This window comes from Pleurodeles waltl, chromosome 2_1, assembly GCF_031143425.1.
Source record: "Pleurodeles waltl isolate 20211129_DDA chromosome 2_1, aPleWal1.hap1.20221129, whole genome shotgun sequence".
Taxonomy (NCBI): Eukaryota; Metazoa; Chordata; class Amphibia; order Caudata; family Salamandridae; genus Pleurodeles; species Pleurodeles waltl.
The window spans coordinates 350,778,530-350,794,106 of record NC_090438.1 but is presented as its reverse complement, the minus strand read 5'-3'; the positions used below and the strand labels follow the sequence as shown (position 1 = coordinate 350,794,106).

At 46.5% G+C, this 15,577-nt stretch overlaps 1 protein-coding gene across 2 annotated transcripts in view; it reads left to right on the top strand.

Moving 5' to 3' along the window:
- BRWD3 (bromodomain and WD repeat domain containing 3) overlaps positions 1-15,577 on the top strand; it is a 993,456-nt gene that overhangs the window by 392,353 nt on the left and 585,526 nt on the right. For both annotated transcript variants that reach the window (XM_069212579.1, XM_069212580.1), the window contains exon 26: positions 10,651-10,775. In XM_069212579.1, the coding sequence (XP_069068680.1) occupies positions 10,651-10,775 (125 nt within the window). The remainder of the gene's footprint in view (positions 1-10,650; positions 10,776-15,577) is intronic.

The window sequence follows — 15,577 nt, the reverse complement described above, 5'->3', positions numbered from 1 at the left end:
TCTTTCCATATCTAAACGATTGGCTAATAAAATCAAACAGTCATACGCAATGCCAAAATCATACGCATTACGTAATACAAACCTTGCACACACTAGGGTTCTCAATAAACTACCAAAAATCACATCTCCATCCGGCACAAATACAACAGTATTTGGGTGCAATACTAAATACTCAGCAAGTGCTAGCATGTCCAAATACACAAAGGACACAAGACTTCCAAAATGTAATCACACACATACAAACAAATCAAAGATAAACTGTCAGATTTGTCATGAAGATTTTAGGGATGATGGCATCATGTATTGCAATTGTTCCACACGCAAGCCTAAACATGCGGCCCTTACAAAAGTGCCTTGCACAACAATGGTCACAGGCAAATTGTCAACTTCAAGATCTAGTATTGATAGACTGCCAAACATGCATGTCCCTTCAGTGGTGGAATTCCACAAATCTAAGCAAAGGGCGGCAATTTCAAGACCCTGTGCCTCAGACCATAATTACAGCAGATGCATCAATGATTGGTTGGGGAGCTCACCTAAACAATCACAACATTCAAGGGCAATGGGATGCCAAACACAGGCAGCTATATATAAATCACTTGGAGTTGTTAGCTGTCTTCCTAGCCCTCAAAGCTTTTCAACCTCTTCTCACACAGAAGAATGTTCTTATCAAAACAGACAACATGACAACCATGAATTACCTAAACAAACGGGGAGGGACACATTCATCCCAACTCTCCCTTCTAGCCCAGAAGATTTGGAAATGGGCAATCCACAACCAAATTCACCTGTTAGCACCATACATTCCAGGGATAGACAATCAATTAACGGATATCCTCAGCAGAAATCACCAACAAACACACGGATGGGAGATTCATCCTCAAGTACTTCAAAAATACTTTCAACATTGGGGAATGCCAAACCTAGATCTGCTCGACACAAGTGAAAATACAAAGGCCCTCATTTCAACCTCGGCGGTCTTTTCACAAGACCGCCGAGGTTCCGCCGGGCTGAAGTCCGCCAGTGGTGGTGGTCTTCCGCCAACCATATTATGACTGTTGGCAACCCTCCGCCCTTTTTAGGACGGAGAGCTGCCAGCAGCCATACTGGCGGTCTGCAGTGAAGTGAAGGCTGCTCCACCGTCACCGCCACGTCAGTGGAGCAGCCCCCATGGATCCCGTTCCCTCCCGGAGAATCACCGGAACAGGTAAGGTGATTGTCCGTTAGGGGAGATGGGTAGGGGGTGTTGTGTGGTATGTGCGTGCATGGGGGTGTTCGTGTGCGTGTGTAAAGGGGTTGTGTGAGTGCATGTATGCATGCGGGGGTGTAATGTGTGTAAGGGAAATGTAACGTGTATGTATGTGTGCATGTGTCCATGTATGTGCGCGTGTATGTGTGTGAGTGGTGTGAGCGTGCATGTGGGGTTTTGGGGGGTATGTATGGGGGTTTCAATGGGGGAGGATGGGCGGGAAGGGGATCCTACCACAGTTGGAGGGTGGGATGGGGGTCGTGGGTGTTGGGGGAGGACTATGGGAAGGGGGAGACCCTAATCAGTGCCAGGGAATGAATTCCCTGGCACTGAAGGTACATACTGCCATGGATTTCGTGGCAGTATGAAACCCCACGAAATCCATGGCGGTATGCGGGCTCCTGATACCGCTGGCAGTCTAGTGACGGCTGCCGGGCTGGAGACTGTTGTCTCCAGCCTGGAGGTTGTTACCGCCGTGGCAGACGGTGCAGGACATTGACAGTTTGGCATATGCCAAATCGCCAATGTCATAATGGGGCGGTAATGAGCACCGGCCTGTTTGCGCTCTTACAGCCCTTTTTCCGCAGTCCGCCAGGGTTGTAATGAGGGCCAAAATGCCAAAACTTCGCATCCAGGCACCTACATCCCCTATCCAAGGGCAATGCTCTATGGATCAATTGGTCAGGGATTACGCTTACGCTTTTCCCCCTCTCCCACTCCTTCTGTTTCTAGTCAATATGTTGCGACAAACTTCACTCAGCATGATACTCATAGCACCAACATGGGCACGTCAACTGTGGTACACAACATTATTAGACCTGTCAGTAGTACCACACTCCAAACTCCGAACCAGACCAGATCTGTTGACACAAAACAAAAACCAAATCAGGTACCCAAATCCCAATTCACTCAATCTAGCAATTTGACTCCTGAAGTCATGGAGTTTGGATATTTACAACTCCCATCAGAATGTATGGAAGTTATTAAACAAGCAAGAAAACCCACTACTAAACAGTGCTATGCAAACAAATGGAAAAGATTTGTATATTACTGTCAATCTAAACATATTGACCCTTTACAGCATCAATACAAGACACTGTATGCTAGTTACTTCGTTTGCAAAAATCACATTTAGCATTCTCTTCAACAAAAATTCATCTTGCTGCAGTTTCAGCATATTTACAAAATATACAGCACATCTCCTTATTTAGAGTTCCTGTCATTAAAGCTTTCATGAAAGGTTTGAAACGTATCATTCCACCCAGAACACCACCAGTCCCTTCTTGGAATTTAAATATAGTACTTACACGGTTTATGGGACCATCTTTTGAGCCCATGCACTCCTGCCAAATGCAATTCTTAACATGGAAAGTTGCCTTCCTAGTGGTAATTACCTCTTTGAGAAGAGTAAGTGAAATCCAAGCCCTTACTATTGAAGAACTGTTCTTCCAAGTACACAAGCATAAAGTTGTACTAAGAACAAACCCAAAATTTCTTCCGAAGGTTGTATCACCATTTCATATAAATCAAACGGTGGAACTGCCAGTCTTCTTCCCACAGCCAGATTCTGTGGCAGAAATAGCTCTACATACATTAGACATCAAAAGAGCTTTAATGTAGTATGTAGACAGAACTAAGCCATTCAGAAAGACTAAACAACTCTTTGTACCCTTCCAAAAACCTCATACAGGCAATCCCATATCAAAACAAGGTTTAGCAAGATGGATTGTAAGATGCTTCTAAACATGGTACATTAAAGCCAAAAGACAACTCTTAGTTACTCCTAAGCACATTCTACAAGGAAAAAAGGTGCTACAGTGCCTTTCTTACGGAATCTACCAATGGCTGAAATATGTAAAGCAGCCACTCGGTCAACACCACATACATTCACAAAACACTACTGTGTAGACATTTTATCATGACAAAAAGCCACAGTAGGCCAAGCAGTACTTAGAACATTATTTCAAACAACTTCAACTCCTACAGGCTAACCACGGCTATTTTTATGGAAGGGCAAACTGCTTTGTAGTCTATGCACAGTATGTGTATCTGCAGTTACACATGCCATTGAACGGAAAATGTCACTTACCCAGTGTACATCTGTTCGTGGCATGTTCTGCTGTAGATTCACATGCACCCTCCCACCTCCCCGGGAGCCTGTAGCCGTTTAAGTTACAAACATTTGTACATATGTATATATATATTTGCATTAGCATGGACATCTCTTATCTTTTACCTATATACTCTATCACTCCTTCCTTACCCTCCGCGGGAAAACAATCTAACAATGGAGTCGATGCCGATGCGCAGTGGAACCGAAGAGGAGGAGTCACCCGATCTCGTGACTCGAAAACACTTCTTTGAAGAAAAACAACTTGTAACACTCCGAGCCCAACACTAGATGGCAGGATAATGCACAGTATGTGAATCTGCAGCGGAACATGCCACGAACAGATGTACACTGGGTAAGTGACATTTTCCCAAATATATCTATACACACACACACACACACTTTATTTTACCTGGTTTTGATGCTAACTTACCTGAGTGTGTGCTGGGAGCAGACCCTAGCACCAGGCTTCTTTCCCTAAACTGTACCATTGTTTTCACAATTGGCACAACCCAGGCACACAGCTAAGTCCCTTGTAAAAGGTACCAGTGGCACCAAGGGCTGTGTGACCAGGGAGGGTCCCTAAGGGCTGCTGCATGTGTTGTACCACCGTAAGGGACCCCCTCACCAAACACTTGCACACTGCCATTGCAGATTGTGTGTGTTGGTGGGGGAAAAAGGTAAAGTTGACCTGGCATCCCTCTCGGGGTGCCATGCCCACAAATCACTGCCTGTAGGTTATAGCCCTAAGGCAGGGTGCACTATACCACAGGTGAGGACATAGCTGCATGAGCAATATGCTCCTAAAGTGTCTAAGTCCATTCTTAGATATTGTAAGTGTAATATGGCCATATTGAGTACCTGGGCTGAGAGTTTGTCATTACGAAATCCACAGCTCCATGATAGCTTCACTGAAGACTTTCAAGGTTTGTATCAAACTTCTCAGCACAATAAACCCACAGTGATGCCACTGTTGGATTTATTGTAAAATGCACACAGAGGGCATCTTAGAGATGCCCCCTGTATTTTACCTGACCCTTTAGTGCAGGACTGACTAGTATGTGCCACCCTGCCACTAATAGATACGTTTCTGGCCCCATAAGGTGAGAACCTTTGTGCTCTCTGATGTCCGAAACAAAGCCTGCTCTGGGTGGAGGTGCTTCACACCTTCCCCCTACAGGAACTGTAACACTTGGCGGTGAGCCTCAAAGGCTCAGGCCTCCTGTTACAGTGCCCCAGGGCACTCCAGCTAGTTGAGATGCCCGCCTCGGGACCAAGCCCCACTTCTGGCGGCAGGTGCAATGGGAAAATTAGGTAAAACAGGGAGGAGTGACCACTGCAACTAGGACCTACCCCTAAGGTGTCCAGAGCTGAAGTGACCCCCTCCTTGCAAAATCCTCCATCTTGGTTTGGAGGAAAGGGACCAATAGGGATAGGAATGTGCCCCCGTCCCCAAGGGAGTGGGCACAGGAAGGGTGTAGCCACCTTCAGGTACAGTAGCCATTGGACACTGCCCTCTGCCCCCTGTAATGCCTATGAACCTTACTCCCCAGATTCCTTCCGACCGCAGGAAAGGAGGGCTGCAAAGCCAACCCCAACAGTTAAGACTCCAGACGACAACTGACTTGGCCCCAGCCATACTGGACTTTCTGCAACTTCGAGACTACTGTTCTTAAAAAGGTGATGCATCCATAAACCTCTGCAAACCCCCAGAGGGCTGCCTGCCCACCAGAGGACCAAGAACTCCAGAAGACAGCGGCCCTGTCCAGAAATAAAACTCCAAAAAGGGCTCCAGAACCACCCAGGATCCGCCAGTCCGGTCCATTCTGCACCCCACACCCATGGTCCGAATCCAGGTGGCTCACCGGTCCAGAGAAGGTTCGCAGGTGAGTCACACCTTGTGCCCACCCTGGGTTTCACCCTTCCTGGCCAACACAATGCCACCTGCAGCCTTAATCTAGAGGACCCGACTGCAGCTGGATTCAACGAAGAATCCCGACACCCAAGGAAACCCATGTACCTGCTTGGAGAATCCTACAGACGGTCCAGCAACGTTCAGGAGGCGCCTCTCCTGCCTGTCCAGTGTTTGGTTTCCCGGAACTGACCACCTGGACCCAGCCTGCATGCATCTTTTGTGACCCGAGGGGTCCCCCCTTTGAAAAGTATTGGGCACCCAGCTTTGTGTTTGCACCCTTCGCCTGGCTGCCCCTGTGCCGCTCAATGTATGTGTTTGGTGTTGAGCTTTGTCCCTAAGTCCCCCAGGCATGTCACCTCAAACCACAGGTTCTTAACCACTTTAGTGCGGGCGTCGGCCACTGGCCGACGCCCACACTACCTACCTCCCTGGTGCGGGTCACGACCAGAGGCCGACACCAGGGAGGGGGTTAATAAATCCTCTGGTGCGATGCACCCGAGGATTTATTTCTTTTTATTTTTGTCCCTGGGAGACACAGAAGCTCTTCCTCGTCTCCCCCGCCCCCCAGTGATGTTACAATGTTGATTTCCCCATCGGAGCAGGAAGCAGCCTTGCGGCCGCTTCCTGCTCCAATGGGGGAAAACGGCCTTCCCCACGTTCGGGAAGGCCTCGTAAGAAAGGGGAGAGTCTCCCCTTTCTTACGAGGCATTCTAAAAGTGTTTCCTGTCCCCCGGTCGCAGCAGAGCTGCGATCGGGGGCCAGGAAACACCACTAGACACCAGGGATTTCACTTGGGGGGGGGGGGGGGGGCCCTCCCGAGGATTTATTTCTTTTTATTTTTGTCCCTGGGAGACACGGAAGCACTTCCGTGTCTCCCCCCGCCCCCCACCCGCCCCTTTGTGACGTTACAATGTTGATTTCCCATCCGAGCAGGAAGCAGCCTTGCGGCTGCTTCCTGCTCCAATGGGGAAAACGGCCTTCCCCACGTTCGGGAAGGCCTCGTAAGAAAGGGGAGAGTCTCCCCTTTCTTACGAGGCCTTCTGAAAGTGTTTCCTGGCAGAGCTGCAATCGGGGGCCAGGAAACACCACTAGATGCCAGGTATTTCTCTTGGGGAGGGGGGGAGGCCACCTCGGAACCCCCCTCCCCCCCCCCCCCAGGGGGCGTATTTAAAAAACAAAAAAAAGGTAGGTGCCCCCTGGGGATCTCGCCCCCCCGGTATATATGTATATATATATATATATATCTATAGATCTATCTATAGATATATCTATGCAGATAGATATATATAGAGATATATATATATATATATATATATATATATATATATATATATATATATATATCACTTTTGTCAATACGTGTGTGTGGTTTCCCTGGGGGCTGCGATCGGCCCCCAGGAAAACCAGACCCACATATAAAAGTGATATATATAGATTTGCCACCAGTTGTCTTGCAGTTGCAGCTTGCGTCTTCAAAGCAATGCACATACTTCAACTGACGCTTTTCAACTGTAGCTTTTAGGCAGCAATAAAAAAGTCAAGTAAGTATTGTGATTATGTTTCTGCTACAAAAGGGTCAGACTTGTCTAGTGGCAGTTTTAGTGCCATAAAGAAGCGCAGAAGGTTTATATGCCTACTGCAAAGAGCAAATCCGTATTTTATGTAAATAGCTGAGTACATTAGTAAAGTCAACCATTACCTGCGCTATAATACAAATGAAATGTATGTGCGGGGTGGGGGGGTTTGGAGAGATGAAGAGCACTTTTGCTGGGTGGTAATGACGGAATCCGAGGAGGAGGGAGTGGGAGCACCAATAATGATTGTTGAACTGGGCGCAGGAGGTGCTAAAAGACTGTGACGAATGGTATGTGACAAGGTGTTTTTTGAGTGTCTTGAAAGAACGTGCTGATTGAGGGAAGAAGCGCAGGTAAGGTGGCCTCTACTGTTGCACATATCTTACACACACCATCGATTTTGTGACTGTCTACGTAGGCTAGTGTTTTAGAGCAACAGTTTAGCCAATAGCAGAGATGGCATCTTGATGGATGACTGCTGCCGTCACTCGGGTTATAGAGGACAGCTCTGACATAGGATCAGAGACTGAGACAGCATCTGAGGGATAGGACAATGGCGCAGACTCTGGGAGTGATTTTTCAGTCGGAGGAGTCCCATTCGATAACTCCTCTTCCAGTACATTATGAGGGAGGTGATGAGGACAGTCCTGCTGTCCCTTCGCAAGCAGTCTGTGCAGCTGGGTAATAGTGGGTTAGCCCAACCCAGAGAGCAGGTGAATGCGGCGGCAAGCAGAGAGAGAGAGAGAGAGAGAGAGAGAGAGAGTGCTCTCTTGGGAGCTCCCCAATTTAGTTCAGCCTCAAATTCCACCGCCCAAATCGTATTGTGGAGACATCAAAATGATCTATCGCAAAACAAACTGGTTTTGTAAGGCAGGCACCTGTGTTTTTGGTCCTGGGTTCGGTGGCCATATAGAGAAACACACTAAACCCAAACATTTCTGGAAACTAGACATTCGGGGGAGTCCACAGAGGTGTGACTTGAGTGATTCCCCAAAGTTTTCTTACCCAGAATACCCTCACCTGTCCTGATAAAAACACTACCTCACTTGAGTGCCTACACCTAGTGCCTGCGTCAGGAATGGATCACCCCAGGGGCAACAGCTGCCTCATTTAAGGACCAACATTGACCGTTGTGTGATCTATTCCTGTCGCGGGCACCAGGCCTACCCACACAAGTGAGGTACCATTTTTATTGGGAGACTTGGGGGAATGCTGGGTGGAAGGAAATTTGTGGCTCCTCTCAGATTCCAGAACTTTCTGTCACCGAAATGAGAGGAAAGAGTGTTTTTTTTGGCCAAATTTTGATGTTTGCAAAGGATTCTGGGTAACAGAACCTGGTCAGAGCCCCACAAGTCACCCCATCTTGGATTCCCCTGGGTTTCTAGTTTTCAAAAATGTGCTGGTTTGCTAGGTTTACCCAGGTGCCGGCTGAACTAGAGGCTAAAATCCACAGGTAGGAACTGTTTTCTATGAAAAAATTTGATGTGTCCACGTTGTGTTTTGGGGCATTTCCTGTTGCGGGCGCTAGGCCTACCCACACAAGTGAGGTACCATTTTTATCGGGAGATTTGGGGGAACGCTGGGTGGAAGGAAATTTGTGGCTCCTCTCAGATTCCAGAACTTTCTTTCACCGAAATGTGAGGAAAATGTGTTATTTTAGCCACATTTTGAGGTTTTCAAAGGATTCTGGGTAACAGAACCTGGTTACAGCCCCACAAGTCACCCCATCTTGGATTCCCCTAGGTCTCTAATTTTCAAAAATGCACAGGGTTGGTAGGTTTCCCTAGGTGCTGGCTGAGCTAGAGGCCAAAATCTACAGGTAGGCACTTTGCAAAAAAAAGCTCTGTTTTCTGTGTTGTGTTTTGGGGCATTTCCTGTTGCGGGCGCTAGGCCTACCCACACAAGTGAGGTATCATTTTTATCGGGAGACTTGGGGGAACATAGAATAGCAAAACAAGTGTTATTGCCCTTTATCTTTCTCTACATTTTTTCTTTCCAAATATAAGAGAGTGTGTAAAAAAGACGTCTATTTGAGAAATGCCTTGCAATTCACATGCTAGTATGGGCACCCCGGAATTCAGAGATGTGCAAATAACCACTGCTCCTCAAAACCTTATCTTGAGCCCATTTTGGAAATGCAGAGGTTTTCTTGATACCTATTTTTCACTCTTCATATTTCAGCAAATGAATTGCTGTATACCGAGTATAGAATGAAAACCAACTGCAGGGTGCAGCTCATTTATTGGCTCTGGGTACCTAGGGTTCTTGATGATCCTACAAGCCCTTTATATCCCCGCAACCAGAAGAGTCCAGCAGACTCAACGGTATATTGCTTTAAAAAATCTGACATCGCAGGAAAAAGTTACAGAGTAAAACAAAAAGAAAAATGGCTGTTGTTTTCAGGTCAGTTTCAATATTTTTTTATTTCAGCTGTTATTTTCTGTAAGAAAACTTTGTAGGATCTACACAAATGACCCCTTGCTGAATTCAGAATTTTGTCTAGTTTTCAGAAATGTTTAAGCTTTCCGGGATCCAGTATTGGTTTCACACCCATTCCTGTCGCTAACTGGAAGGAGGCTGAAAGCACCAAAAATAGTAAAAATGGTGAATGTCCCAGTAAAATGCCAAATTTGTGTTGAAAAATGTAGTTTTCTGATTCAAGCCTGCCCGTTCCTGAAAGGTGGGAAGATGGTGATTTTAGCACCAGAAACCCTTTGTTGATGCCATTTTCAGGGGAAAAAACACAAGCCTTCTTCGGCAGCCCTTTTTCCCCATTTTTTTGGAAAAAACGAAATTTTCACTGTATTTTGGCTAATTTCTTGGTCTCCTCCAGGGGAAACCACAAACTCTGGGTACCATTAGAATCCCTAGGATGTTGGAAAAAAAGGACGCAAATTTGGCGTGGATAGCTTATGTGGACAAAAAGTTATGAATGCCTAAGCACGAACTACCCCAAATAGCCAAAAAAGGGCTCAGCCCTGGGGGGGAAACGGCCCAGCAGGTAAGGGGTTAATTGCAATCTGCTTTCTTCTGAGCACCCCCCAGTCCTCATAGTATTCCATTGAAAACCCAACACCAACTCTGACCTCTGCACGCAGCCAGCCCCTTGTTGCTGGTGGTGCACTTTTGGGATCAGCCTAAACTTTGACCGGTGGACATCCTAACCACTGAAGCCTGGAATCATAAGTTATGTACTTATGTATTAACTGTGCTAACACTCCTCTTCCCCCTCAGGACTCTATTGATTCCTATGAAAAATTATACTGTGTCAACTTTTGAAATAGAAAAGTGTTACTTACTTGTAAACTGTTTTATCTGCAAAAACAAACAAAGTACATGTGGTGTAACAAATTTCTTCTGGTTCTAGTAATAAAGTAACAAAATATATTTTGACTGTATTAAAACAGCTGGCCTGGAGTTAGTCATTGAGTGTGTGTTGCATTTCTTGACTGTGTGTGTACAACAAATGCTTTGCACTACCCTCCAATAAGCCTAACTGCTCGACGACACTACCACAAAAGAGATTGTTAGTATTATCTACTTTAGCCTCTGTTAAGCCTCTGGGGAAGCCGTGGACTCTGTACACACCATACCTCATTTTGGTATAGTATATACAGAGCCAGCTTCCTACACTGCCTCATTCTTGTTTATTGATTGTGGTATTTGCCGATGTGTGTATGTTGTCTGCATTTGGAGTTTTCTTGCAATGCAGCTTCTGTGTACTCTTTCTTAACGTGCATCTGTCTTATAAAAATGCAGTAATCACAGTGCTTTTAGAAATTCCAATGTGTTTGGTCCTTAGGAACAAGAATTAATGAAGATTGTTGGAATCAAGTATGAAGTTGGACCGCCTACACTCTGCTGCTTAAAGCTGGCTTTTCTAGATCCTCTCTCAGGAAAAATGAGTGGCGAGGCATTTTCTGTGAAGTAAGTAATTTGTTTAGTATACAGATAAACACTTTAGTGATTCTGTCTCATGACAGATCATTTTGAAACCAAAAAAGTTACTTTGGGGAGTCCAAAAGAGGGAAAGGTGACTAAAAATATAGCCTGAAATGTACTTAATATTATGGGTTAATTTACATGTTAATTTTGTTCCTGTGGTATTTGAATTTATCAGTGGTGAGTGTTGCAGTTTGTGATGTCAGCATTATGTCACATATTCAGTATTCCTGTTGGTTTTTTAAGAAGTTTCATAAATATAAGCTTCAAATAATAACTTGGTGTAATTTTTGATGGGTACATTTACCCGTGGAGCCATAAGACGTCCTTGTCGGTGTACTGACATCAGTCCCTTTTTTTCTGCGCGTTTGATGCGTAACAGTTTGATTGCATGTGTAGCTGTAGATAAACATGATTTGCATACTTCCGCCATCTAGTGTTGGGTCCGGAAGGTTTCAAGTCGTTTTTGTTTGAAAAGTCTTTAGAGTCACGCGGTATAGTGACTCATCCTCTTTCTGGTAATGCACATGGGCATTGATTCCATCTTCAGATTGTTTTCTTCTGCTGTCGGGTCTGGTTGTGTTTTTATCGTACTCCGGTTCGAAGCCATATTAGGCTTTTTTCTGTTCAGGAAGCCTCCAGTCTGTCGGTATTGTTATTGAATTCGGTACTTCTTTTACCTTGTGTTCCGGGACCAAAGAAACATCTTTCCTGATCAACTCTGCTAGATCGAGATGCTCGGGCCACGCCCTTTGGGCCGCCGTTTTTCCATTCCAAACCCTGGAGAATGAAATCCTGATGGAACAGACACTTCCATTTCTGTCTGAAGTGTCATTCGGAATTTCCGAGGACTCATCTCCACAAGGTTTGCAGACTTTGTCTATCGCCAGATCATCAAGAAGAAGACTCTGACGTTTGCGGGTCTTTCCAGTTGAAAAAGACGCTGCACGATGGAAGAGCTTGTTGCTGAAAGATGCAGCGGCAGAGTTTTCAGGAGACACCTGACATCTTCGGTATCCAGGACACCATGTCAGACACCGAGCAGGAGAAGGAACTCCAGGATGCATCAACTGCTGAGGAGGTTGTATCCGACAGAGGTGCAAACTTTATGTCTGGATTCCTCAAAGCAATGTGGAAGGAATGTGGTGTAACATATGAACTTCACCACTCCTTATCATCCACAAGGAAATTGGTTGGTTGAAAGATTCAACAAAACCCTTAAAGGTATGATCATGGGACTCACAGAAAAACTCTGAAGGAGATATGATGTCCTTTTACCTTGCCTTCTTTCTGCCTACAGAGAGGTTCCACAGAAGTGAGTGGATTACTTCCCATTTGAGCTTCTTTGGACATCCAATTAGGGATCCTCTTAGTCTTATTAAGGAGGGATGGGAGCAACCTCTCAAACCCCCCCACCCCCTCAACAATAAATAGTTGACTATGTATTAGGCCTGCATTCTCACATGACAGAATACGTAAAAAAGGCCACCAAAAACCTTGAGGGATTCCAAGAGCTCCATAAGCAATGGCGTGACCAAAAGACTGTGCTGACTGTTTACCAGCCAGGAAAAAAGTGCGCGTCTTGGAGCCTGTGGCCCTAAGAGCACTCCAGGAGAAGTGGAGTGGCTCCCACACCGTTGTGGAGAAGAAAGGTAAGGTCTCCTATTTGGTCGACCTGGACAATCCAAGGAACCCCCACAAGGTGCTGCATATCAACCACCTCAAACCTTACTGTGACAGTGTGGGAAACAGGCACCTTGTTGCAGTATACCCCACTTTTTGCCTGGTTTCTGAATTCAACTTGGACTGGAGTGCACTGGGATCCTGCTAACCAGGTTCCCAGTGTCAGTGTTCTTTCCCCAAAATTACAAAAGTAATTGGATAAACCCTTAGCATCCACTATAACTTCCTAGTAAATGGGCACCTATGTGCCCAGGGCATGGGGTACTATGAGTAGGCCCCCAGGGCAGCAGCACTGATTGTGCCACCCTTTAGGGCCATGCATCCAGATGCACACAGCACTTCCATTGCAGGCTGAGTGTTCTGGTGCAAACCTAAAACACAAACTCGACATGGCATACTGCCCGTGTGCCCTGTCCACCATACACTGCATACACTATGGATAAGACACCCCTCTGGCAGGCCTTCCAGCCCTAAGGGAGGATGCACCATTTTATATGTGAGGGCATAGCTGTGTCCTTGCCAAACCTGGGACATAGTGAGTGAACAGAGCAGCCATTTTAATGTGTTTGCTGGAAACTGGTCAACACGAGTTTCCCAGTTACATGATGGCTGCTCTGAACCCTAGGATGTTTGGTATCCAACAACTCAAAATGATAAATCCAAACTGGTACCAGTACTGGATTTATTTAAAATGTACCCAGGGGCCACCTTAGAGGTGCCCTCTGCAAAAGCTAACTATCCTGGCATGGTTACTGGCTGGTTCTGCCCAGCCTGCCAGCCACCTCCAGACAGCCAATATACAAACCTTGGGGGAGAGCCCCGTTTCTCTGGTTTGTTAAACAATGCCCTTCCTGGGTTGAGGTGCTAACAGCCTCTCCCCTAGGAATGTGCACTGCCCTGCTGGTAAGCTTTAAAGGGCTTACCGCCTTTGAAACTCGCCCCTCAGGCCTGCTGCTAGCAGCAGCTGGCCTCCCTCTTTGCAAACCCCCACATTTGGTGGGAGCAAAGGTGGGAAACCTCACAAAGGGTAGGAGGAGTGGCCTGACCTGGCATGCACAACCTCTAAGGTGTTGCCTGCGAGGTGGACCCCCTATTATATTTTCCTCCATCTTGGATGGAAGGAAAATAGCCAATTAGGTTTAGGGAAGTGACCCTTCCCACAGGAAGTGGTCACTATAGAGGGTGTAGCCACCCAAGGATAAGTGTCCCGTTGGACACTACCAGGTTCCCTCTAAAACGCCCATGAAATTCAGTATTTATTGGGCATCCCTTGGCTAAGAAATTACATTTGAAAGGACAAAGAAGACCAGACCAAGAAAGAACCAAGGCACGAGAACCGTGGACCTGCTGCACAAGAAAAAGGTGCCAAACCCTGTCTGCTGCATCCAGGACCTGACAATTGCTGTTGTGGAGGAGCTGGACAATGGACTGACCGCAAGAATCTCAGAGGACCTCCAGATTTCATAAATCACCCAAGATCTCCCTTCTGAGTGGAGGCACTACTCTGCAACCAACAAAGAACCAGCAACCTTGTGAGGGTCACTTCACTGACCGGTCAATATCTCCCAAACTGGAAGTCGCAGCAGGACCCAACGACACACCGATGACCACCAGACAAACCCTGCAGGTGTGCCAAGTTTGGTGACACTGCATCCTCTGGTGTACGGTACCAATACCCTGGGTACTGGTCAGCTGATGTCGGACAATAAGAAAACCAGATCCTCCAGAGCTGAAAAAGGATCAGGAGGAAAAGCCCCAGTCTAGGGACTTCAGAAACACACCGGACATCCCGCCAGAGTGCCCCCGTTGTCCTTTAAGCAGCACTTAAAGAGACTTATCTCCAGCTCCAAAGGGCTCTGTTGCGCTCAGCTCCTGGATCATCAACTCGCTCTGCACCCGGCCGCCCCACGCCCTGCAACGGGGAGCCAGCTATGCACCCAGGGTCCCACACCCCTTGCGACCTCAACACCACAAGGGGACCCCAAAGCACCACCTTTAATCAGCAAGAACCACCCTTTTCCAACTGGTGCCCACTGGGCGTGGCCCTGCACCTGCCCCAAGAGACTTTTCAATACTGCTCCTGCCGGAATGGGGAGCCTCCCGAGCCTCTCCAGCTGGCACAGTGTGCCCACTGACGACCACCACCAACCTGCAAAAGCGGAACCTGATAAAAACCCACTGTGCAATTTTATATGCATTTTTAAAGGTGACTGCCTATTGATTCCTATGGTGCATAATTTAGCACAGAAAGACTGAATTTTTTAAAACTTCAAAAATCCATATCTTAAAAAGTACCTAACCAATTTTGGTAATCTTGTGTCTTCAAATTGATATAAAAATATGAAGTGTTTTTATAAATTGGTCTTGAGTTATTCCTTCGAATGTGTGAGTTTCATGGCTGATACTGTGAGTACAACAAATGCTTTGCACTTCTCCAAGATTATCTTAACTGCGTGCCCAAGCTGCCTTGAAAATTAGAGCATTAGGTGATCTAGTTTTTACCCCTGGAAACAGTGTGGTTGCCTGGACCCCATGCACAGTGTGCCTAGTTTTGCACACTACATAGAGAGACAGCCTCCTACAGACAGGGCTGACTTGAGCTTTCTCATGGCCACTGATGTGGGGCAGGAAGCTGAGAGTGACCCTTTCACTGACCTTCTCGCCCACAACCCCATTGATGGTTCAGTGGATGGGGTAGTCTTTGCAGATTGCATCTCTGAACAGCACAAGCTGACTGAAGGGAAGTTCTCAGTCAGTTTTCTGAACTCTTTTCCCTGACAACCAGTCAGACAGCCTGGTGTGTACGTGACATGGACACAGATGATAGTCTGCCTGTTAAGAGTAAAATCTACAGGAAGCCTGACCATGTCAGAGATTGCATCAGGGCAGAAGTCCAAAAAATGCTGGAGTTGGGGGTTATTGAGCCTTCAGACAGCCCTTGGGCTAGTCCGAACTTGTACCAAAACCTCATTCCGAGGGCAGAAAGAGAGAAATTAGATTTTGTCTAGACTACAGAGGCCTCAATGCAGTCACTAAGATTGATGCCCATCCTATCCTCTGGGCAATTGAGTTGACTGATACTTTGGCCAATGGCAAGTATCTCA